The sequence below is a fragment of the Pseudophryne corroboree genome, chromosome 8 (assembly GCF_028390025.1).
Source record: "Pseudophryne corroboree isolate aPseCor3 chromosome 8, aPseCor3.hap2, whole genome shotgun sequence".
Classification (NCBI taxonomy): Eukaryota; Metazoa; Chordata; class Amphibia; order Anura; family Myobatrachidae; genus Pseudophryne; species Pseudophryne corroboree.
The window spans coordinates 24,352,410-24,378,062 of record NC_086451.1 but is presented as its reverse complement, the minus strand read 5'-3'; the positions used below and the strand labels follow the sequence as shown (position 1 = coordinate 24,378,062).

The 25,653-nt window shown below is 47.9% G+C and overlaps 1 protein-coding gene across 3 annotated transcripts in view; it reads left to right on the top strand.

Annotated features, from left to right (window-relative positions):
* UBA1 (ubiquitin like modifier activating enzyme 1) overlaps positions 1-25,653 on the top strand; it is a 52,359-nt gene that overhangs the window by 4,694 nt on the left and 22,012 nt on the right. For 2 of the 3 annotated variants that reach the window (XM_063936075.1, XM_063936076.1), the window contains exons 2-15: positions 3,036-3,146; positions 3,225-3,283; positions 3,525-3,693; positions 3,780-3,914; positions 17,051-17,157; positions 17,401-17,491; positions 19,018-19,150; positions 19,307-19,404; positions 19,512-19,658; positions 19,771-19,947; positions 20,025-20,135; positions 20,240-20,320; positions 20,424-20,579; positions 21,174-21,339. In XM_063936075.1, coding sequence (XP_063792145.1) covers positions 3,036-3,146; positions 3,225-3,283; positions 3,525-3,693; positions 3,780-3,914; positions 17,051-17,157; positions 17,401-17,491; positions 19,018-19,150; positions 19,307-19,404; positions 19,512-19,658; positions 19,771-19,947; positions 20,025-20,135; positions 20,240-20,320; positions 20,424-20,579; positions 21,174-21,339 — 1,741 coding nt within the window. Of the gene's footprint in view, positions 1-191; positions 366-3,035; positions 3,147-3,224; positions 3,284-3,524; positions 3,694-3,779; positions 3,915-17,050; positions 17,158-17,400; positions 17,492-19,017; positions 19,151-19,306; positions 19,405-19,511; positions 19,659-19,770; positions 19,948-20,024; positions 20,136-20,239; positions 20,321-20,423; positions 20,580-21,173; positions 21,340-25,653 lie in introns of those variants that run through there. The other variant, XM_063936077.1, reaches the window with a different exon arrangement.

The following is a 25,653-nucleotide window of genomic DNA, read 5'->3' as shown; positions in this document are numbered from 1 at the left end:
AGCGCGGCGCCATTTTGAGCTGCGGCTCGCGCTGCCCGGCGTCCCACGTCACGGAGGAGGAGGTGGTGGTGGGAGGGGTTAAAAGCTGCAGCCGCGCCCCACCGGCCTCTGACGAGCGAGGCACGTGGTGTGTCGGCGCTGACGCAGGAGACGGCGGCCAAAGTGGGCGCGTCCTGCTGGCACCCTCACCGTCCCCTCATTGGACGCGGCCGGGCTCCGCCTCCGGCGTATATTAATGAGGCCGGGCGCGCTGCGCTCTTTTCTGCCGTGTTCCGGGCGGCCGCCATCTTGTTTTTGTGTTAGGCCGGAGCCGGTGTGTGTGCGGAGTCAGTGAGCAGAGAGCGGGGCGCGCCCCGGGGGGATTGGTGAGTGTTGAGGGTCGCGGGCTGGGGGGAGGGTCTGTGGTTGCCCGGCCGGGTCACTGACAGTGATTCATCCAGACCGGCTGACAGGGTGTAGTAATATGTATATAGATGTAGATGAGTGTGTCATGTACAGCCTGTGTGGGGCTCAGTGTCAACGGCGCTGTGTATCGCCTGCTGGAGTAATGTGTGATATATGTGTATGTATGTGTGTGTGTATATATATCTATCTATATCTATCTATATATCTATCTATATATATATATATATATATATATCTATATATCTATATATCTATATATCTATATATCTATCTATCTATATATATATATATATATATATATATATATATATATATATATCTCTTCTCCATACAATTAGTACCGTGAAGTGTTATATATATATATATATATATATATATATATATATATATATATATATAATATTTTCACACTGCAGTTTATACGCAACTTCAATGATGTACACTTTAACGTTATGTATAGGCTTTAATGCATAGTGTTCATGTACTATAAATGATGTGTATGTATATGTGTGTATGTATGTATGTATGTATATATATATATATATATATATATATATATATATATAATTAGAGGTGACACTGATTATGGGCGACATCATGACTTAGATATAAAATCACATACAGATTCCTGCCCTGGGCGTGTGTTGTGAGAACCTGACGCCGGTCGCCGCCCTGAGCTCCGTTCTCTCTTCCTGGCACTGGTTAACCCCTTCCTGCCAGTGCCACTGCTCTGATGCAGTGAGGGGAGGCTTATCCCTGCCGGTACATGTGGTCTGGCTGCGCAGTGGATTCTATTACAGAGCTCTGGCCCTCCCTCCTCCTCCGGCCTGATGTAGGATAGAATTCCATAGTTCTGTTTTAGAGCAGGTTAGTGAGTTGCAGCATCCGGCGTTCCCGGCTCTCTCCATCCTTCCTGGTCCCCTCGCCTGCTCTCGGTTTCCCAGTAGGTGGCCATATGTCGGCTGTCACTCCTCCTGCTGGCAGTAGCCTGAGGTTCTCTGTTCTCGTGTCGTTGACAGTGCTGAGTAATGCTTGTGAAGCAAAAGGAAAGCCATGTATTATTAATGTTCGCATGAAGTGAAAGCGGCAGTGTTCACACGGCAACACCTTAATGGGCTGCAGCCGTATGCATTGCAGATGGACGTGTTCTCGGATATGAAACCTTTATATTGGTACACCTGTTACTCTTGTCTTTACAGAGAATATTTGGCCTCTCCCTTCTCCAGCGGAGCTTACACTTTATAGGGGGAATTCATTTCTCCGTATCGATGCCGTGTCCAGTATGGAACAGCGTATTGCGTCCTGCCAGCATCGCAAGTTTTCCCTTGCACTCTAGGGGCTACATAAAGCTTCTAAAACGGAGAATTGGTGCTGTTACCCACAGCAACCAATCCAATGCTGTCTATCATTTCTCTATTGCCTTTTAGAAAATGATAGCATCGGATTGGTTGCTTTGGCCCACATCAGATTCTGTTTTAGAAGCTTTAGTAAATGTACCCCTAGTCGTATGATGTGGGCACAGTGCCTGATTTGTCCGCAGCTGCGGCACATTGTATGGACTTGGATTCTACCCTGTTTTCCATACCACTTGTACACCCATGCAAATACTAAGGTAGCGTAACTTAGGTTAGTATTATTGTCACCATAAAATTACCAGTATGCTTCTGGCTCATGGGATGAAACGGACGCACCCAAAGGAAGCTCTTGCAAACACAGGGAGAACACACAAACTCCCCGCAGATAGTGGACGAAATGGATGTCAGGACCTCATGGCTGTGATGTTGTAATGCTAGCCATTGTGGGGTGTAGTATGGTATGCCAGCGGCCGGGCTCCCGGCGACCAGCATACCGGCGCCGGGAGCCCGACCGCTGGCATACCGACAGCGTGGCGAGTACAAATGAGCCGCTTGCGGGCACGGTGGTGTGCTGCGCGCGCCACGCTATTTTATTCTCTCTCCAGGGGGGTCGTGGACCCCCACGAGGGAGAGAAAGTGTCGGTATGCCGGCTGTCGGGATTCCGGCGCCGGTATACTGTGCGCCGGGATCCCGACAGTCGGCATACTGAACTTCACCCCCATTGTGCCACCCACATTGTGTGCATGTGTGGGGTAGGTGTTTGGAACATTTTGGGGCCATCGATTTGTGGTGCTGCTTGAGTCACTTTAAATATTATTATTTATTTTTTCTGCTTGTGTTTTTTTTCCACTGGGTTGGGCAGTTGGATGATAAATGGTAGCAAGTAACACACGTGGATTTGGGGTATGATAGCTGTATAAGGCTTCCTATACACTGGTGGATTTTTTTTAAAGGTATTTTTAGACACTAATACCACCTACACCCCAGCGTAGTCCCTGTGGACCCTGAAGAAGAAATATTTAATAAACGCTTTTAGAACTATTCTAGTAATGTGGAGTAAAGGTACTAATCCCCATGGCAGATCTGTTTGTAGGGGGCACATTTGTTTATTTTGGTAAGTCTTTAATAGTGCTATGTTATCTCGTTTAGTGTTTTATGGTGTCTTTACCTGCTGTAAAGCACTTTCCAGCTGAGCACAGATCTTTATAGCTGACTGTTGCTTCTGTACCTTTAGAAGGGTCTTTAACTCATTTTATTCCTTTCCTCATGGCCAGATGTCCAGCTCGCCGCTGTCCAAGAAGCGTCGCGTGGCCGTATCTGATACAAAGACGGGTTCAAACTGCTCATCCTCCAATTCTGTGAGCACAGGACAGACGCCAGCCAACGTAAGTGTCTGCCCCCCCATTCTTGTCCTCTAACCAGCCCGTCTCTCCGCAGCCATTAATGATACCGGTATGTTGCAGGGCATGGCTCGAAACGGGAATGAAGCCGAGATCGATGAGGGTCTTTACTCGCGTCAGCTGTAAGTATGAGCTCTGCTGCGAGGTGTGAGGAAGCTTAAGATGAAACGCGTGTCTGGGCTAAGAATGGTCCTTTGTGTAATACCGATGTTGTAGTTTGGTACAGAGCTGCCGCGATTGCTGTGTACATTGTATGAGTCCTGACTGCAACTGTCAGGCTAGCAACTTTTAAAACTTCCGTCATGTGTACGACGCGGTGTTGGCTTCCTGGTGCCATTCATTGTGGTTGGTTGCTTCTTCCAGCTACGTGTTGGGTCATGAGGCAATGAAGCGGATGCAGAACTCCAACGTCCTCGTCTCTGGGATGGGCGGCCTCGGCGTGGAGATTGCCAAGAACATTATCCTGGGGGGAGTAAAGTCGGTCACCATCCATGACCAGGCCAACACGGAGTGGGGAGACTTATCCTCTCAGGTAAGCAGATCGCTAGACCACGCTGATGGCAGCCCGGATCACCACTTGTCTGGGACTGATCCGTAATTATGTCTCCCCTCCGACAGTTTTACCTCCGTGAAGGAGACATTGGCAAAAATCGAGCTGAGGTTTCTCACCCGAGACTGGCTGAGCTGAACACCTATGTACCCGTGTCTGCCTCCAGCGGCTCCCTGACCGACGACTTCCTCTCCAACTTTCAGGTGCGTCACCAGAAGTCTGCATGTGGCCCGGTCCTGCTCTGTGGCTTCCGTCTCTATCCCCATATGATATGTCAATGTCACATTTTATTCTGTGTTCTGGTGCACTGACTCTACCCACTCCACTACAAAGAGGGGGGGATTCAGTTAGCCGCCAAACTGACAGCGGCATTTTAGCTCCCGGTTTAAGAGCCCAGAACTGTTCAGTTATTGCCTGCGGTAATCCCAGAGGGTGCCCCTGACGCAGATTATTGCTCCCACCTCAGGAAGGGTGGAAACAGAAATCCACATTAGGTGTATTCTAGGGGCTTACTGTGTAGTCATTGCAGATGTTTAACCTGGAACCTGTGCCTTGCTGTGGGAATTGCATAGCTCCAGGGATATAATTGAATAGAACAACAGAAGACAGGGAAAGATTGTCTCTTTGTTGGCGCACTCAAGGGAAGAAGAATAAATTTATTTGTATTTATGACATTGTTAAAAAATAACTTTTATTAATATCATTTTAAAATAATGCAATTGAGAAAAATAAATGTGGACAAATATGTGCAAGATTCTGTGACTTCCGTGAGACAATTCACAAGTGTAAAGAAAATAAAAAAGAGAAGAAGAAATTAATATATTAACTGTAATAACTATACACAATACTTGATTTTTGTTTTTATAATAAAAAACTGTTACACAATGCTTAATTTTTGTTTAATTGGTTGAATATACGTTACTGGATCGTGAGTGAGTAGGTGGTAACTATATGTGGGTTGAGGTTATTTATATCGTTCTCACAAATTGATTATGGATACAAATAATTAATTATGCGTAATTCTTTATATTGTATAATTCCGTAACATCTGGGTTCCCCACTGATTTCATATAATTGATAATAACCACTTTGTAATCCCCTTTATCATATAAATGAGGTATTCACATTCACTCACGTGTGGATGAAGGAGAGTTGGAGTTATAGGTAGTAAACCTATCTGATCAAATATTGATTGCACGTAAGGTTTATTGGAGAGTATGCATATCTCTATCCATAATTTAGTGCAATCGATAAGCAGTAGTCTGTAATACAGACTCTATATTTGGCAATGTACACCATCTGGGTCTTGACATGTATTCATCAAACTCAGGGTGTGTATTCTAACAGTGAGCTCTGTGGTTGATAATATTCAACAAATCTGAAAATTAGTATCAGGGCTGCAGTAAATATAGAGCTTTCACAAGGGTCCCATCAGGATTATATCTAGGGAACGTTCCAACCCATGCCATATATCTATTGATGAAAGGTCCCTGTGCATATATAACTGTGAGTCATATCCCACTGTTGTTAATGGGAGTGCATTCTAGATTTATTAGGAGTCATTTATGTCTCTATCTGTGGTTTGATACAATCACAGATAGTAGTCTGTGATGCAGACTTAATGTTTGACAATGTGTACCCTCTGTGTCTGAATTATATTCATTAAACACGGCGTGTGTATTCAGGCTGCAAGTTCCGTGATTGGCAGTATCAATACAGTCATAGACAGCAGTCTGTAATGCAAAATTTTATGTTTAGCAATGTGCACCCTCTGTGTCTGAATTATATTCATTAGACATGGCGTATATATTCAGGCTACAAGCTCCGTGATTCACAGTGTTGGTCCTATCGGAGCTACGATGGATATAAAGCTTACACAGGAATCCCATTTAGATTGTATCGAGGAAACATACCATATAATTATTGTTTCCTATAGTAAGCATATGCTTTGTCAGGATACTATTTATCGGCCAATTTATATAGTATTACTGCCGGTCAACGTGTTCCTGATTGTGCGGGAATCACTATGTCCCGTGTTATGTATCAATTAATGAGTGGTTCCTATGTTTAATTCACTGTGGGCCGTACCCCGTTGTAATCAGTAAGTGAAAAATTCTGAAAAGGGGCTTGATGTCTGATATGAGGATCATAAATTGTGGTAAAATGATCAGATAAGCATAAAGTTTTAACCCACGCCGGTAAAGGTAGATGGCATAAACCCTGTGATATATTCAGATAGGGTTAATTCATGCCTAGCATATGTATTCAGATAGAGACATCTTTAGTATCAGTTAATGTTTCATCCAAGTAAATTTGGATCGGCTGGTCACCGTGTCAGGCACTTATTGCTCCCAAATTACTCCCTGAATTCTGTGGCTCTAACTGCACTGTTCTATTAGTGGCATGATTCCTACTTAACATTGCCCTATATTCTCTGACTTGGACTGCACTGATAGGTATATTACATTATATCATCCCTACTTAACAATGCTTATCTAGTATTCCTGTCTCCATCACTCGCCTATCTCCACTATCCTATATTGAGATTAAACCATTGTCATTGTGTGAACAGTATAGATGAGCTTATTAGCAAAGCTCAGAAACGCTTTTTTTATAATTGAATAGCTCTAGGCACTGGGAAGCTTAAAGCTGAGGCAAATTGAATACCCTCCCCACAGAGCTGAAGTTGTATCTTTTAGCACAAAAGGCTGAGATTCCCGCTAGCCATGGATGTGACGTACACCGTATGCTCAGGCTATAAAATGGCAGTTTGTACGGGCACATTGAATGATGCAGTTTTGCACAGGGTCTAGTGATGCATTTCAGTCGCACTGGTTGCCGCAGAGTGATTGACACCCACCGTTTCTGGGTGGCAACTGACCGTTTTCAGGGAGTGTTCGTAAAAACACAGGCGTGCCAGGAAAAAATGCAGGCGTGGCTGGGCGAACGCTGGGTGAGTGTGTGACGTCAAATCCGGAATGGAATAGTCTGAAGTGATCACAAGCACTGAGTAGCTTATGAGCTACACTGAAACTGCACAAAATGTTTTTGTAGCCGCTCTGCGATCCTTTCGTACGCACTTCTGCGAAGCTAAAATACACTCCCAGTGGGCAGCGGCATAGCGTTTGCACGGCTGCTAAAAACTGCTAGCGAGCGATCCACTCGGAATGACCCCCCCATTGTCACACACATTGTGCTGGCTGGGTCACTAAGTTAAGCATCTTCCACCTAACATGGCCACAAGGGCTGACTATAGGATGCTAGATATTTGTTGGTGGCTTTTTGAGGACCCATCTAGAGCTGCTGTCTTGTGATTGGTTCTCCTGCTCAATCTTCCCCCAGCCCACGAGGTCTTCAAATGAGTGGTCATGTATGTTTGAAGAGGTTTCCGATCTTTAGGTTGACCCTGTCTAGGTCGACGGTGACTGAAGGTCGACACATGACTAGGTTGACAAGTATGGAAGGTGGTCATGGGCAAGGCCGACACACAAAAGGTCAACACACAAACTGTCGACCTAATGACCATGTCGACCTTCCGTACCGGTCGACCCAATGATCCCACAGCCTGGAATTCATTACATTGTTCAATTTACCATGTGTTTAGATAGCGCCAGCAGTTCTGAAGCGCCGTACAGAAAATATTTGACATTCATGTCCGTCCCTGCCCTATTGTAGCTTAGTCCCAAACTTGCAGTATATTTCATATAGGAGCCTATTTTCCTTGTTATGTCGGAGGAAACACCCAGTCATATTTGTCAATGTATTTTCTCTGACGTCCTAGTGGATGCTGGGAACTCCGTAAGGACCATGGGGAATAGCGGGCTCCGAAGGAGGCTGGGCACTCTAGAAAGATTTATGACTACCTGGTGTGCACTGGCTCCTCCCACTATGACCCTCCTCCAAGCCCCAGTTAGATCTTGTGCCCGGCCGAGGTTGGATGCACACTAGGGGCTCTCCTGAGCCCTTAGAAAGAAAGTATAGATTTAGGTTTTTTATTTTCAGTGAGACCTGCTGGCAACAGGCTCACTGCAGCGAGGGACTAAGGGGAGAAGAAGCGAACTCGCCTGCTTGCAGCCGGATTGGGCTTCTTAGGCTACTGGACACCATTAGCTCCAGAGGGATCGACCGCAGGCCCAGTCCTTGGTGTTCGGTCCCGGAGCCGCGCCGCCGTCCCCCTTACAGAGCCAGAAGCAAGAAGATGTCCGGAAAAACGGCGGCAGAAGACATCAGTCTTCACCAAGGTAGCGCACAGCACTGCAGCTGTGCGCCATTGCTCCTCATACACACTTCACACTCCGGTCACTGAGGGTGCAGGGCGCTTGTGGGGGGGGGGGGGGGGGGGGGGCGGGCGCCCTGAGCAGCAATAAAAACACCTTGGCTGGCAAAAATACCACAATATATAGCCCCAGAGGCTATATATGTGGTAAATACCCCTGCCAGAATCCAGAAAAAAGCGGGAGAATAGGCCGCTGAAAAGGGGCGGAGCTATCTCCCTCAGACACACTGGCGCCATTTTCTCTTCACAGTGCAACTGGAAGAAAGCTCCCCAGGCTCTCCCCTGTAGTTTTCAGGCTCAAAGGGTAAAAAAGAGAGGGGGGGCACTAAATTTAGGCGCAATATTGTATATACAAGCAGCTATGGGGGAAAATTCACTCAGTTATAGTGTTAATCCCCTCATTATATAGCGCTCTGGTGTGTGCTGGCATACTCTCTCTCTGTCTCCCCAAAGGGCTTTGTGGGTCCTGTCCTCAGTCAGAGCATTCCCTGTGTGTGTGCGGTGTGTCGGTACAGCTGTGTCGACATGTTTGAGGAGGAGGCTTATATAGTGACGGAGCAGATGCCGATAAATGTGATGTCGCCCCCTGTGGGGCCGACACCAGAGTGGATGGTTAGGTAAAAGGTATTAACCGACAGTGTCAACTCCTTACATAAAAGGGTGGATGACGTAACAGCTGTGGGACAGCCGGCTTCTCAGCCCGTGGCCTGCCCAGGCGTCTCAAAGGCCATCAGGGGCTCAAAAACGCCCGCTCATTCAGATGGCAGACACAGATGTCGACACGGAGTCTGACTCCAGTGTCGACAAGGTTAAGACATATACACAATCCACTAGGAACATCCGTGACTTGATCCCGGCAATAATAAAAAAAATAAAAAAATAAAAAATGTTACACATTTCTGACATTAACCTCTAAAAATTGGGTTTTTATGTTTGGGGAGAAAAAGCAGGCAGTGTTTTGTTCCCCCATCAGATGAATGAATGAAGTGTGTGAAAAGCGTGGGTTCCCCCTGATAAGAAACTGGTAATTTCTAAAAAGTTACTGATGGCGTACCTTTTCCCGCCAGAGGATAAGTTACGCTGGGAGATATCCCCTAGGGTGGATAAGGCGCTCACACGGTTGTCAAAATAGGTGGCACTGCCGTTTTAGGAACGGCCACTTTGAAGGTACCTGTTGATAAAAAGCAGGAGGCTATCCTGAAGTCTGTATTTACACACTCAGGTACTAGACTGAAACCTGCAGAGCGTGCTGCTGCAGCGTGGTCGGTGACCCTGTCAAACATACTAGTTTGCTAACATGAGAACATATTAAAGACGTCGTCTTATATATGAGGGATGCACAGAGGGATATTTTGCCGGCTGGCATCCAAAATGAATGTAATGTCCATTCTGTCAGGAGGGTATTAGAGACCTGTCACTGGACAGGTGATGCTGACCTTAAAAGGCGCATAGAGATTCTGCCTTATAAGGGTGAGGAATTATTTGGGGATGGTCTCTGGGACCTCGTATCCGCAGCTGGGAAGAAATATTTTTACCTCAGGTTTCCTCACAGACTAAGAAAGCACTGTATTATCAGGTACAGTCCTTTCGGCTTCAGAAAAGCAAGCGGGTCAAAGGCGCTTCCTTTCTGTACAAAGACAAGGGAAGAGGGAAAAAGCTGCACCAGTCAGCCTGTTCCCAGAATCATAATTCTTCTCTCGCTTCCTCTGAGTCCACAGCATGACGCTGGGGCTCCACAGGTGTAGCCAGGTACGGTGGGGGGCCGTCTCAAAAATTTCAGCGATCAGTGGGCTCGCTCACAGGTGGATCCCTGTTTCATTCAAGTAGTATTTCAGGGGTACAAGCTGGAATTCGAGATGTCTTCCCCCCGCCGTTTCCTCAAATATGCCTTGCCGACAACTCCCTCAGGCAGGGAGGCTGTGCTAGAGGCAATTAATAAGCTGTATTCCCAGCAGGTAATACTTAAGGTGCCCCTACTTCAACAAGGACGGGGTTACTATTCCACACGGTTTGGGGTACCGAAACCGCATGGTTCGGTGTGACCCTTCTTTATATTTAAAATCCTTGAACACATGCAATTCAAGTTCAAGATGGAATCGCTCAGGGCGGTTATTGCAAGCCTGGACGAGGGGGATTACATGGTATCCCGGGACATCAAGGATGCTTACCTGCATGTCCCTATTTACTATCCTCGTCAGGAGTACCTCAGATTTGTGGTACAGGATTACCATTACCAAGTCCAGACTCTGCAGTTTGGACTGTACATGGCACCGAGGGTGTTACCAAGGTAATGGCCGGAATGATGATACTCCTTCGAAAAAGGGGAGTTTTAATTATCCCATACTTGGACAATCTCCTTATAAGGGCGAGGTCCAAGGAGCAGTTGCTAGTCGGGGTAGCACTATTTTGGAAAGTGCTACAACAGCACGGTTGGATTCTAAACAGTCCAGAGTCACAGCTGGTTCCTACGACACGTCTACTGTTCCTGGGGATGGTTCTGGACACAGACCAGAAATAAGTGTTTCTCCCGGAGGAGAAAGCCAAGGAGCTGTCATCTCTAGTCAGAGACCTCCTGAAGCCAAAACAGTTATCGGTGCATCATTGCACGCGAGTCCTGGGAAAAATGTTAGCTTCCTACGAAGCAATCCCATTCGGCAGGTTCCATGCAAGAACTTTTCAGGGGGACCTGTTAGACAAGTGGTCCGGGTCGCATCTTCAGATGCATTAGGCTGATAACCCTGTCTCCAAGGACCAGGGTATCTCTACTGTAGTGGCTGCAGAGTGCCCATCTTCAAGAGGGCCGCAGGTTCGACATACAGGACTAGGTCCTAGTGACCATGGATGCCAGCCTTTGAGGCTGGGGGGCAGTCACACAGGGAAGAAACTTCCAGGGACTTTGGTCAAGTCAGGTGACTTCCCTACATAAATATTCTGGAACAGAGGGCCATTTACAATGCCCTGAGTCAGGCAAGGCCTCTGCTTCAAAACCAGCCGGTCCTGATCCAATCAGGCAACATCACGGCAGTCGCCCATGTAAACCAACAGGGCGGCACAAGAAGCAGGATGGCGATGGCAGAAGCCACAAGGATTCTCCGATGGGCGGAAAATCATGTGTTAGCACTGTCAGCAGTGTTCATTCCCGGAGTGGACAACTGGGAAGCAGACCTTCTCAGCAGACACGACTTCCACCCGAGAGTGTGGGGACTTCATCCAGAAGTCTTCCAAAGGATTGTACACCATTGGGAAAGGCCACAGGTGGACATGAAGGCGTCCCGCCTCAACAAAAAGCTATAAAAGATATTGCGCCAGGTCAAGGGACCTTCAGGCGATAGCTGTGGACGCTCTGGTAACACCGTGGGTGTACCAGTCGTTTTATGTGTTCCCCCCCCTCTGCCTCATACCAAAGGTACTGAGAATAATAAGAAGGCGAGGAGTAAGAACGATACTTGTGGTTCCGGATTGGCCAAGAAGAGCCTGGTACCCAGAACTTCAAGAAAATATATCAGAGGACCCATGGCCTCTGCCGCTCAGACAGGACCTGCTGCAGCAGGGGCCCTGTCTGTTCCAAGACTTACCGCGGCTACGTTTTGATGGCATGGCGGTTGAACGCCGGATCCTAAAGGAAAAGGGCATTCCGGAGGAAGTCATTCCTACGCTGATTCAAGCCAGGAAAGATGTAACTGCAAAACATTATCACCGCATATGGCGGAAATATGTTGCTTGGTGTGAGGCCAAAAAAGGCCCCAACAGAGGAATTTCAACTAGGTCGATTTCTGCATTTCCTACAAGCAGGAGTGTCTATGGGCCTAAAATTAGGCTCCATTAAGATACAGATCTCGGCTCTGTCGATTTTCTTCCAGAAAGCATTAGCTTCAGTACCTGAAGTTCAGACATTGTAAAAGGAGTGCTGCATATTCAGCCCCCGGTTGTGCCTCCAGTGGCACCTTGGGATCTCAACGTGGTGTTGAGTTTCTTAAAATCACATTGGTTTGAACCACTAAACACCGTGGATCTAAAATATCTCACGTTGCAAGTGGTCATGTTATTGGCCTTGGTTTCGGCCAGGCGTGTATCAGAATTGGCGGCTTTGTCATATAAAAGTCCTTATCTGATTTTCCATATGGATAGGGCAGAATTGAGGACTCGTCCCCAGTTTCTCCCTAAGGTGGTATCAGCTTTTCACTTGAACCAACCTATTGTGGTGCCTGCGGCTACTAGGGACTTGGAGGATTCCAAGTTACTGGACGTAGTCAGGGCCTTGAAAAATTATGTTTCCAGGACTGCTAGAGTCAGGAAAATTGACTCGCTATTTATCCTGTATGCACCCAACAGGCTGGGTGCTCCTGCTTCTAAGCAGACTATCGCTCGCTGGATCTGTGACACGATTCAGCAGGCGCATTCTGCGGCTGGACTGCCGCATCTTAAATCAGTGAAAGCCCATTCCACAGGGAAGGTGGGCTCATCTTGGGCGGCTGCCCGAGGGGTCTCGGCTTTACAACTTTGCCGAGCTGCTACTTGGTCAGGGGCAAACACGTTTGCAAAATTCTACAAAATTGATACCCTGGCTGAGGAGGACCTTGAGTTCTCTCATTCGGTGCTGCAGAGTCATCCGCACTCTCCCGCCCGTTTGGGAGCTTTGGTATAATCCCCATGGTCCTTACGGAGTTCCCAGCATCCACTAGGACGTCAGAGAAAATAAGATTTTACTCACCGGTAAATCTATTTCTCGTAGTCCGTAGTGGATGCTGGGCGCCCATCCCAAGTGCGGATTGTCTGCAATACTTGTATATAGTTATTGCCTAACTAAAGGGTTATTGTTGAGCCATCTGTTGAGAGGCTCAGTTATATTCATACTGTTAACTGGGTATAGTATCACGAGTTATACGGTGTGATTGGTGTGGCTGGTATGAGTCTTACCCGGGATTCAAAATCCTTCCTTATTATGTCAGCTCGTCCGGGCACAGTGTCCTAACTGAGGCTTGGAGGAGGGTCATAGTGGGAGGAGCCAGTGCACACCAGGTAGTCATAAATCTTTCTAGAGTGCCCAGCCTCCTTCGGAGCCCGCTATTCCCCATGGTCCTTACGGAGTTCCCAGCATTCACTACGGACTACGAGAAATAGATTTACCGGTGAGTAAAATCTTATTTTTATTGCTCTAGAGCAGGGGTGTCAAAGACAAGGCCCGCGGGCCAAATCCGGCCCGCCAGACCTCGTCTGATGGCCCGCGGTGCCGCCGCCATGAAACCCCCTTCTCCCGAGTGCCCAGCTCGGGGGGGGCGGGGTTTCGCGGAATGACGCGATTGCGTCGTGACGTCACGGCGCAAACGCGTCATTCAACGAAACCCCGTCGGAGGAGGGAGAAGGGAGCCGCGCAGACGAGGAGGGAGAGGCGGCTGAAGAGCGGCGAGAACCGCTTCAAATGTAAGTCAGCCCCTCTCCCTTCCTCTCTTTCTCTCTCTCTCCCTCCTTCCACCACCTGCCACAATGTGTAAAATGGGGACCTGTACCTGCCGCTATGTGTAAAATGGGGACCTGTACCTGCCGCTATGTGTAAAATGGGGACCTGTGCCTGCCACAATGTGTAAAATGGGGACCTGTGCCTGCCACAATGTGTAAAATGGGGACCTGTACCTGCCGCTATGTGTAAAATGGGGACCTGTGCCTGCCACAATGTGTAAAATGGGGACCTGTGCCTGCCGCAATGTGTAAAATGGGGACCTGTGCCTGCCACAATGTGTAAAATGGGGACCTGTGCCTGCCACAATGTGTAAAATGGGGACCTGTACCTGCCGCTATGTGTAAAATGGGGACCTGTGCCTGCCACAATGTGTAAAATGGGGACCTGTGCCTGCCACAATGTGTAAAATGGGGACCTGTACCTGCCGCTATGTGTAAAATGGGGACCTGTGCCTGCCACAATGTGTAAAATGGGGACCTGTGCCTGCCACAATGTGTAAAATGGGGACCTGTACCTGCCGCTATGTGTAAAATGGGGACCTGTGCCTGCCGCAATGTGTAAAATGGGGACCTGTGCCTGCCGCAATGTGTAAAATGGGGACCTGTGCACTATAAAAGGGGGCACATGGCTGGGCACTATAAAAGGGGGCACATGGCTGGGCACTTTAAAAGGGGGCAGATGGCTGGGCACATATAAGGCAGGTGGAGCGGTAAATTTTGGATAGACCTACAGATACAACCGGCCCTTTGATGGGGACCAAACTGCTGATGCGGCCCCCGATGAATTTGAGTTTGACACCCCTGCTCTAGAGCATCTTAAATCCAGTCTTTAGGACTTGCAGACACATTCTAGAAGATTCACAAGTGGTTCTAATCATTTCACTTGTGATCGTCAGGAGACCTGGAAAACATGTACTGTTACTGGTCAAGTCCTACCCTGTTCCGGGGAAAGGGGGGGGGGTCTGTGGAGCTGTTGCTGGAATGGGGTAGAAATGCTGACAGCGGTTCGGCACCCTCCCATCCCTCTGCCCGATTTTTGCCTTGGATTTACATATTTTAGTACCCAGCACCATAGGTACAAAGATCAGCGAGTCCGGAGACGCTGTAAGTGCAGCGTATTACTGCACTTACTGACGCTGCAAGGGGACTTGCGGCTAATAGGAATGACCCACTAGTGTGTTCTGAGGGCTGGATTTGAGAAGCGGTGCTCTAGGGCTAGGGATGATGTCACCAGTGATTTCATGTAAGTAGTGTCCAGATATTGATCTGGTTCTGTTTATATTATGGCTTATATATGTGGTGGAACAATGCCGACTGGACGCCCAGTGCTACCAATTCATAATAAGCGACCTTTCCCGCTATGCTTGCCCCATTGCGGAGTCGCATCAGGTAATTTCTCTGCTTTTCTAATTGCATTTTAACTTTTTTTTTTTTTCAATTTGTGGGACAAACTTATAGGCGCACCAACCGCAACTAGGTGACCTCATGTAAGCTGAGGTTGCGGTTGGTGGGCCCGTAGTTTTGAATAAAACAATGCTAAGCACCTCAAGTTTTCTGTTTTATCCTGCAGAGTTTATTATTATTCTGATTAGCAGTTGTGTAGTATTTAGAGTGCGCACCTGTCTTCCCAGAGTAATAAACTCAATCTGGAGTTCCCCTGTTATAAAAAAAAAAAAAAAAAACCCTCTCCATGCCTGCCTTTGTGAACCACATCCTGAAGCTGCTGCCTCAAGAGCAGACATATTAACCTGGAGAAGGCATAAGGAAGTGATAAACCAGCGATAAGTGCAAGGTGATAAACGCACCAGCCAATTAGCTCCAATATGTAAATTAACAGGAGCTAATTGGCTGGTGCTTTATCACCTTGCACTTATCGCTGGTTAATCACTTCCTTATGCTTTCTCTAGGTTAATACATCTGCCCCTATATTCCTGCACTATTAGGAGGAAATGTGAGCATTTTAATATCCAGACTGGGTGACCCTGCTACCTGTTTGAAGGTTGTTTAGAATTTAGCGGAATTAATGCTGTTTGATAGACCCGGTGCACGCAGACAGATGAGCTCAGGGTACACACTGCAGGGTCTGTTACAAACGCTGCTTTAAATATGTAAATTTGCAGTAAAACCCGTGTGAGTCATGTGCCGCCAGTTCTAGATCAGACTGAATTATTGGTGATGAGGGTGACTGCCCTGCAAGAAGGGACAGAGTATGGTTCGGTCCATGTCTGTTGTGTGTGTGCTCATATGTTCTGTCTGCGTACCCAAGGCAGCGTTCCAGCACGCTACGGTCTTAAATTTGCATTCCTCTTTTTATTTCTTTTTTTTTGCAGCTTGTATATACTCTAGGAAGAGTTTTTTGTGAGTTAATTTCCGGTCTTTCAAGTTAGCTAAAGGAATATTTGTGGACACTGTATTATGGTATACGTTTAGTTTTCTTTATGTTGATGCCTACAAATAAAATTGCCCCAAAGAAAAGCCCTCTGATCCCGGAACTCGTGTACGAGTCGTAGTTATTCCTGGTAAAGCCAAGGCAGTGCTAAGTGGAGGATATAGTCTTGGGTTCCTGCTAGAATTAAGGGTCACCGCAGTGCTGAGTGAAGACTGTGTAATGATTGGTGCACTTGGACCTTGTATGTCTCCAAGACTAAAGTCACCAGTTGCTTCAGGTCTTTTTAAATGCTTTCCTAGTTAAATGAATTGTTCTTGCCTAGAAGGTGTCGCACAAGCAGATTTTACAGCTGCTGTATTGAGCTCCCTGAAGCCCAGTTTGTTCTGTCTGCCTTCCAGGTTTTTAATATGGGTGAGCGCGGAGGTTCTGAAAATGCCGGATACTGCAATCTGTGCCTGATACATGCAGATCCACAGTTTAGGGCCAGCTGGGAAGCTGCTCGAGCAAAACAGGCCTTTTTAATAGAAGTCTATGAACTGTGCTTCACCTGACCCCATAGCCTTTAATCAGCTGTTTAATTACCGTTCACATATTACATGCAGCTTGAGAAACGCTGACATTTTGAAGCGCTGCTTGAAAAATGATTGGCGTGCGTTGAGATGACACAGCTAGGGGTTCTCGCAACATGCCCAATGCTTATAAGCTGTGTTATGATCTAGGGAATCACTATCTTTATCACATCACCTTTAACCCTGTCCGCTCCCTGCGAGAGACTAATATACCTGTACAAGGATTACTCGCCGGTTTATGCTATAGCCACTTTGAATGTTGCACAAGTTCCTCGCGGGCTCTATCCTACAGAGGAGCATCTGTGGATGGGGCTTGGGCGGGAATAAGTATTCCTTATACCAGAGGTTCCTAAACGCGGTCCTCAAGGCACCCCAACAGTCCAGGATTTAGGTATATCCGTGGCTCAGCACAGATGGTTAAATCAAATTGACTAAGGTGCTAATTAAGTCACCTGTGACCAAGCATGGATACAGTCAAAACCTGGACCGTTGGGGCGCCTTGAGGACCGCGTTTGGGAACCTCTGCCTTACACAGGTCTGTAAGGACGAGTGACACTAATGCAGGTGAAGTCCCCCTTAGTTTATCCTTGTCTTTGCCTGTCAGCCCTTCAGCCAAGGTCACCGCCTCAATCTCTCATCTCTCCTCAGCTGGTGATCCTCTCAAGCTCGACCACAGAGGAGCAGCTGCGCGTCGGAGACTTTTGCCACCGTCACAACATCAAGTTCATTGTGGCAGACACCCGGGGCCTGTTTGGGTGAGTGTGGTTTAGATTCTAGTCGATGAATGGGACGTGTGCTGCAAGGGTTAATTGTCGTCGTTTGCTCTGTGTGTTCCTCTCATTATCTTTTCTGTCCGTATTGTGAATGGAATGTACGGTTTCACCCACAAACGCGGTATTGGGGTCAGACAACAGGTGGCGTCGCCCGGGGACGGTAGTCTGATGCGTCAGTTGTTTGTGGCGACGGTCTGTTTGCATTGACTGTCTCTTGTGTTACAGGCAGCTGTTTTGTGACTTCGGTGATGAAATGGTCGTGTTGGATCCCAATGGAGAGCAGCCTCTGAGTGCGATGATTTCAATGATTACAAAGGTATCCAAGATACGTACACAGCTGTGCCTTTTAAGCGCTTGGCAACCGATGGCAGTAGATTGCTGCATACCATTAGATTCTGCAACCTTGCTCCTGTGCACGCCACAATCGTTCAGCTTTAACGTGCAGCATCTGAGCAATGCAGGTCAGGGTGAAGTGGTGTAGTGGAAACCTAGTTGATAATCCATGATGTCAGGAATCCATGCCTGATTGCAGTATGGGATTGGTCCAGTGTGGAAGTATTGGGTGCTAGACCTCCTAGCACAGCAATGGGGAACCTTCGGCACTCCAGCTGTTGTTGATTACACATCCCAGCATGCCCTGCTACAGTTTTTGCTATTTGGCTATGCTAAAACTGTAGCAGGGCTTGCTGAGATGTGTAGTTCAACAGCTGGTAGGACACCTTCGGGCACATCAGCTCGCGTGCTTTACTAGGTCTAGACATGAAGCCTGTCAGACAACGTGGGGCTGGAAAATTGTAGAGGAATTTTTGTTTTCCAAGCTTAGAAATGATACACATGTATTAGTGTTCATTCTAGCACCCTGCACCTTTCAAAATCCGTGCAGTTCCTCTTTCCTGCCTGGGGTGTCGCTCTCTGCTGTGGTGCTTCTCAGCACACTCTGATCTGTTACTCAGTGCTGTGATACAGACCCGTGTGTGCTGAGAAGCACCAGAGCAGAGAGCGACACCCCAGGCAGGAAAGAGTAACTGCACAGGTTTTGAAAGGTGCAGGGTGCTAGAATGAACACTATGTATACAGATATGTCCTCGTACACTCTGGCTCAAATCACGCCAAATAGCCCCCTCTTGGCGCATCAAAGTCCATGCAGCTGAGTGTTTCATTCACTTTAAATTTGCATCTTAGCCGCACTTCTAAAACTGCCAGGAGCGACAAAACGACATTGCTTGCGCACACCAATCACTGGGGATTGCGGTACTTGTACATCTGTGTGCGACGGAGTCTCAAATCTCTGTTTAAAATTGTTCCGACGTGAGCGGCTGCACCTATTCCTCCTGCCACGTTCCGTTGTGTTTAATCTGTGACTTAGTACACAGTTGAAGAGTACACTCCTGTGCGACAGAAGTTGCAACATGGCGTCTGATTCGCCGTGTGCAGCTTTATCTGCGGCTGTGTTACAACTGGTAGGCAAAGTCTGAAAAATGTTTTGCTACTCTACCCGTATTGAAGCTTCTTAATATGTCTGTTGCCTTATGGCGCAAGGTATTCGGGGACAAATCTGTGCAATTAGTGAAAATCATCAGGAAAAATAGCTGAGCCAGTATTTTTGGTGAGATTTAATTGTGCACATTGCGGGTAATTACAGGAAGGAAGATCCTGCGGAATTAGTTACAATTTGTATCTGCCCTTTAGCGTGTGGCACAGTGTTGTCACATGCATCTGGCAATTTGCTTATTAGCGTTCTAAAGATTCGGCCTGTGAAAGGGCTGACTGGGTCTTGTATTGGTTTGTTGGTAACTGTGGAAATGTTTTCCCGTCATATGTGACAGATTGTTGTTGTTCTAGGATAACACAGGAGTGGTCACCTGCCTGGATGAGGCTCGTCACGGCTTTGAAAGTGGCGACTTTGTAACTTTTACTGAAATCCAGGGCATGACCGAGCTGAACAACTATGATCCAGTGGAGATCAAAGTCCTAGGTAAGCGCTAGGTCCATAGACCCCATAAAAAGATGCTGTACTCCACCCATTCCCCTGAGGAGGGTGTTTCCCATTCATTCAGTCATCAGAGTAAAATGTGTCCCCACTGGATGTTTTCTGCGGTTACGGAGATACAACTTGTTCTTTCCATCCCAGGACCATACACATTCAGCATCTGCGACACAACCAAATTCTCAGACTACGTCCGTGGGGGAATCGTCAGCCAAGTCAAAATGCCGAAAAAGATCAGCTTTGTAAGTGACCTCAAACTGGCTGTAGAGCTTTCTCTTCTATGTAAAATGTGTTTAGGTTTTTGTGGGCGGTCCTGGCTTAAAAAAAAAAAATAATTTTGATGTTCTAGAAACCCCTAAGAAAATCTATCCAAGAACCAGAGTTCATTATAACAGACTTTGCTAAGTTCGACCACCCGTCCCAATTGCACCTGGGATTCCAGGGTCTTCATGCCTTCCAGAAGAAAAACGGCAGACTTCCAAAACCTCGCAACGAGGTGAGTACCGAAGCACGTGTCCCATTGTCCGGCCCACGGGGCGGTGAGGCTTGGTGTATAGATGGCTTACTTTTTTTTTTTTTTTTTTTTTTCTCTCTGTGATCCCTACTAGGCGGATGCAAGTGAGGTGCTGGCTCTTACCAAAGAGATCAATGAGACTTTATCCGGATCTTCAAAGGTGGAGGAGCTGAAAGAATGTCTCCTGAAGAAGCTTTCCTTCCAGGCCACCGGAAATATTGCCCCCGTTAATGCTTTCATCGGGGGGCTGGCAGCACAGGAGGCCATGAAGGTACTGAGCACTCCCAGCCATACGTCTTCCATCTTTAATCTATTAAAAGCTCCTCTGATTGTCCTTCTTGCCTACAGGCCTTATCCGGGAAGTTCACACCGGTCATGCAGTGGTTATACTTCGATGCCTTAGAATGTTTGCCTGAAGAAAACGAGGAGACGTTACTAACAGAGGAGAACTGCAGTCCTGTAAGTCGGCTTCCGTTAGGTTTGTATTAAAGCGATTGTAGGTGTTTCTGTAGTCTCCACCTGGAGCCCTTACATCAATCTCTTTCTACTTTGGCGCGTTACAGAAACAATCTCGCTACGATGGGCAAATAGCTGTTTTTGGATCGAATCTGCAGGAAAAACTAGGCAAACGGAAGTATTTTCTGGTGAGTGTCGATGTCTGTCTGTCTTATCCGACTGTAGTGCAAGATGGTGATGCATGCAAGTGTGCTGTACCTTGTATGTGCATATATAATAATCACTTTGCAGGTTGGTGCCGGTGCCATTGGATGTGAGCTGCTGAAAAACTTTGCCATGATTGGTCTGGGCACAGGGGACGGAGGAGAAATCACTGTGACAGACATGGACACCATAGAGAAGTCCAACTTGAACAGACAGTTCCTCTTCAGACCCTGGGACGTCACGGTGAGTGCAAGACAAAGGCCATTTAACCTGTGCAGCTGCTGGTCCACGTGGAGGTTTCCTGCATGTTGTGTCTTCAGCTAACGTGTAGTGCAAAATAGCCTCTATCATAATTATTCTGACCAACATATAGGGGTGTATTCAATACCTGTTGGAAACTGCCGTCTTGTCGAAAAGGCGGCAGTTTCCGACAGGTTTAAGTCGGAAAGGGGTTCCAACCTATTCAAAGCCGGGCCATTTTTTTCCTGCAAGTCGGGAATTCCCGACTTGTCGGAGACCATGTGGATTGTCAGATTAGTTGCGGATCCACATGTTCCGTGGCAAAATCCGGCAGGTTTTGACCCTGGTTCCGACAAGGTCAATCCCACTTTTTTTAAAGTGGGATTGACCTTGTCGGAACCGGGGAACATGGACGGATGCCGGGGACCGGGTGAGTAGTGGAGCGGGGACCGGCCGAATCCGACAGTCTGATTTGGCCAGCTCATTGAATACTGACCTGTCGGAAGGGATCCGTCAGGTATTGAATACACCCCATAGAAGGCAGCATGTCTGCACTTGTGGATTTAAATCTTAAGTAATTTCCTATCTAACCATCAGAAAATGAAATCCGAAACCGCGGCAGCAGCAGTGAAACAGATGAACCCTCACTTGAACGTCATCGGGCACCAGAATCGCGTGGGCACAGATACAGAGAAGGTCTACGATGATGACTTCTTTGAAGCTCTGGACGGTGTCGCCAACGCACTTGATAATGTGGATGCCAGTGAGTAGCCCTAGCAAGAACCATTTGTTTTCCTTAAAAAAATTACTGTAGGTGGGTAGAAGAGCGCACGGTTGAGATGTTTGCCTTGGGGAATGGGAGTACAACAGTAATGCAGGATTTCTCTGATTGAGGGTTGCCATGTGTAATGTACGAAGGTATCCGGATGATATGTCGACAAGCAATAGATCGAAACCAATTTGCCCGAAGGATGGCGAGCGAAGCTGTGCACTAATTGGAGGTCCACGTAATAGAAGGGAAATTTTGACACAAAAAACATCAAAAACTCATGTCGACCATTTCCGCTTCGTCATTTTGACCTTGTGCATGTCGACCGTTTGGTGTTGACAGTCTGACTGTCGATCCTTTGATCCATATCCATGTACGGAGACGGCTGAGCATGTGGAAGGCCTTAATTCCTGCAACACTATCAGAGGAGACCTGCGATGTAGCAGTAAGGATTCATGCTACACACTTGTGTTCTAAAGGGGCTTAGCATTCAAATAGAAGTACCTTCTTCCTGAATTGCTGAGGCATGAGGCACCAAAGGAGGGTTTTTATATTTTACATTATTTGAGCCCACTGGGGGACACTGGAGACGTTGGGGGTTCCGGAGAAAGGGCATTTTTGTATCCTACCTCTCTGTAGGAACCTCCGTTATGGTTTGCCAAGCCCCAGAGAACATGATAGAGAGGGAAGGACAAGGAGGAACAAAACGTTAAGAAGAACAGTAGCGTAATGGGGTTTGGCGCCTATTTGACATCCCAGATTACCTCTGCGGTTGGGTACAACGCTCAGTGGATACTCTCCTTCCAAAGCTGGCTTCCCTGAAAGCAAATACATGGAACCTGTAGAATCTGGTGACTACCTGCAGATGGGCCTACACAGCTGCTCATCTGAAACCCTATGCTACACCACCCAGGTCACCCTCATCGATTTGGTAAAATGTGTGTTTGAAGTTTTCAGATCCAAAAAATTCTCACTGGAATGACATCTAGTGCCGCATCATCCAGGTACTCTGAGGTGTCCTGAGAATGTTCCACCACGGTAAGTAATTCTGTTTATAGTCTATTGGGACTGAGATGCCTGAAAACTCAACCAGCTATTTGTCCATTTGCTTAATCGCCCACATGAAGGCCATCATCGGCCTAAGTAAGAACCCAGCCGCTACAAACATGGACTTAAGCTGTCTAACCTCCAATCCTCCTCTTTGGGAGTGCCATACTGGGAATGGGAATGTTTGAGGGCTTTGACATCTTCATGATGGAGGTGAAAGGGAAAGAAACCAGACTCTTACCTTGCGCTGAATCATAGAAACGTCAGGAAATTCTATTTCTGAGATGTCAAATGTTTAGTATACCGCCCAAACTAATACACTGCTTCCCGGCTGACCCGAGGTCTCTACCCTAATTGCGAGTAAACTTCCATGTCCGAGTTGTCGCCGCCTTGTTTTTTTTTCATGGGATGATGAAAGGTCAGATTATGGAACATCCCAAGTCTTGGAGTATTGGCGGAGACCTTGCGCTTGTGCACGATGTAGCTGGACTTTCATAGATTTATGGAAGGAGAAATTTAACCTATTTCTGAACTGGTGAGGCAAGTCTCCTGTCCATTGCGACAGAACATAGAAACAGCTGCAGGACACCATCTAAAAAAAAAAAAAACAATTGAATCTGCTTTAGAAAGACATCCTGCAGAGCATAGCAAATCTGAGGGAGGGAACAATCGCCTTTAACCTAATGCAGACTTGGTGCAGAATGGTAGTGCTTGAGCGGAAATGGCTGCCACCTCTGGCGTGCTTCAGAGTTTATCGCCCATCAAGAACTCCAACATCAAGTTCTTAGATGACATGGTCAGCCACTCTGCCGTCTTAGGACCTAATTCAGACCCGATTGCTGGTACAACAGCGATCGCAGCCTGATGCCCTTTCTGGAGTGGGTACACGCAGGGGACGCAATGCGCGTGCGCCACCCAGTGAGATGCGAAATGCCTCTGCCTGATGGACGGGAGGGGGCGTGCCAATGGCGTTAGAACGCCGTTGGTGGGGCGCGGTCTGGACAACACGGGCGTGTCCGGGCCGCTGCTGCGTGACGGCACACGCAGCCGCTGTGACCCAGAACGCGCTGGGTAGCTGCTTGCCTGCGCAGGTAGGGAGCTACTTGGGTGCGAAAGCATCACCGCCGTGCGATGCTTTCGCACCTGTGCGGGGTGGGGAGGGTTACGGCCTGACATGTGAGGTGGACTAGCCCTGTGCTGGACGCACCCCCCCTGCATGTTGGAGAAACTGATCGTAGATGTGATAAATTTAGGTCTGAATTACCCCCTTAGTCCCTAGTGGGCCCTTACTGTCTACATTGAGACTAGCTTAGCCTACGTCCACTGTGTAGCCCAACTACTCCAGGGCTCCTCAGTAAGGCGAGGTAGAAATTCTTAGTGAAAAGCTGCAATTTTTTTATGAAGTGGTTTGGCAAAAAAAAAAAGTTTCCCCAAGAGTAGGGGAAGTGTACACGTAGAGGCCTATTCAAATTAGCTGGCACAGGGATTTAGCTCCAGGTTAAGTCCCTGGAGCAATTCTATTACTTCCCACTACTAACACCGAGGGTGCACTTAATGTGGATTTCTCTGACGTCCTAGTGGATGCTGGGACTCCGTCAGGACCATGGGGAATAGCGGCTCCGCAGGAGACAGGGCACAAAAGTAAAAGCTTTAGGATCAGGTGGTGTGCACTGGCTCCTCCCCCTATGACCCTCCTCCAAGCCTCAGTTAGGTTTTTGTGCCCGTCCGAGCAGGGTGCAATCTAGGTGGCTCTCCTAAAGAGCTGCTTAGAGTAAAAGTTTTGATAGGTTTTTTATTTTCAGTGAGTCCTGCTGGCAACAGGCTCACTGCAACGAGGGACTTAGGGGAGAAGAAGTGAACTCACCTGCGTGCAGGATGGATTTGCTTCTTAGGCTACTGGACACTAGCTCCAGAGGGACGATCACAGGTACAGCCTGGATGGGTCACCGGAGCCGCGCCGCCGACCCGCTTGCAGATGCCGAAGTAAGAAGAGGTCCAGAAACCGGCGGCTGAAGGCTTTTCAGTCTTCATGAGGTAGCGCACAGCACTGCAGCTGTGCGCCATTGCTCTCAGCACACTTCACACCAACGGTCACTGAGGGTGCAGGGCGCTGGGGGGGGCGCCCTGGGCAGCAATGAGATTACCTTTCTGGCTAAAAAGAATACATCACATATAGTCCCTGAGGCTATATGGATGTATTTCACCCCTGCCAGGTCTCAGAAAAACCGGGAGAAGAGCCCGCCGGAATAGGGGGCGGGGCCTATCTCCTCAGCACACAGCGCCATTTTCCCTCACAGAACTGCTGGTGGGAAGGCTCCCAGGCTCTCCCCTGCACTGCACTACAGAAACAGGGTTAAAACAGAGAGGGGGGGCACTTATTTGGCGATATGATTATATATTAAGATGCTATAAGGGAAAACACTTATTTCTCTGACGTCCTAGTGGATGCTGGGAACTCCGTAAGGACCATGGGGAATAGCGGCTCCGCAGGAGACAGGGCACATCTAAAGAAAGCTTTAGGATCACCTGGTGTGCACTGGCTCCTCCCCCTATGACCCTCCTCCAAGCCTCAGTTAGATTTTCTGTGCCCGACGAGAAGGGTGCACACTAGGGGCTCTCCTGAGCTCTTTGTGAAAGTTTTTTAGTTTAGGTTTATTATTTTCAGTGAGACCTGCTGGCAACAGGCTCACTGCATCGAGGGACTAAGGGGAGAAGAAGCGAACTCACCTGCGTGCAGAGTGGATTGGGCTTCTTAGGCTACTGGACATTAGCTCCAGAGGGACGATCACAGGTTCAGCCTGGATGGGTCACCGGAGCCGCGCCGCCGGCCCCCTTACAGAGCCAGAAGAACGAAGAGGTCCGGTGAAATCGGCGGCAGAAGACGTCCTGTCTTCAGATAAAGGTAGGCGCACAGCACCGCAGCTGTGCGCCATTGCTCTCTGCACACTTCACACTCCGGTCACTGAGGGTGCAGGGCGCTGGGGGGGCAGCGCCCTGAGACGCAATAAATCGATAGAAAACCTTTTATGGCTAAAATAAATGCATCACATATAACTCCTGGGCTATATGGATGCATTTAACCCCTGCCAAAACATACAAGAAAACGGATGATAGGCTCCACCCCTTTCTCGGCGTCCTTATCTCCTCAGCACACTGGCGCCATTTTCCCTCACAGCTCAGTTGGAGGGAAGCTCCCTGGCTCTCCCCTGCAGTCACTACACTACAGAAAGGGGTTAAAAAAGAGAGGGGGGCACAAATTAG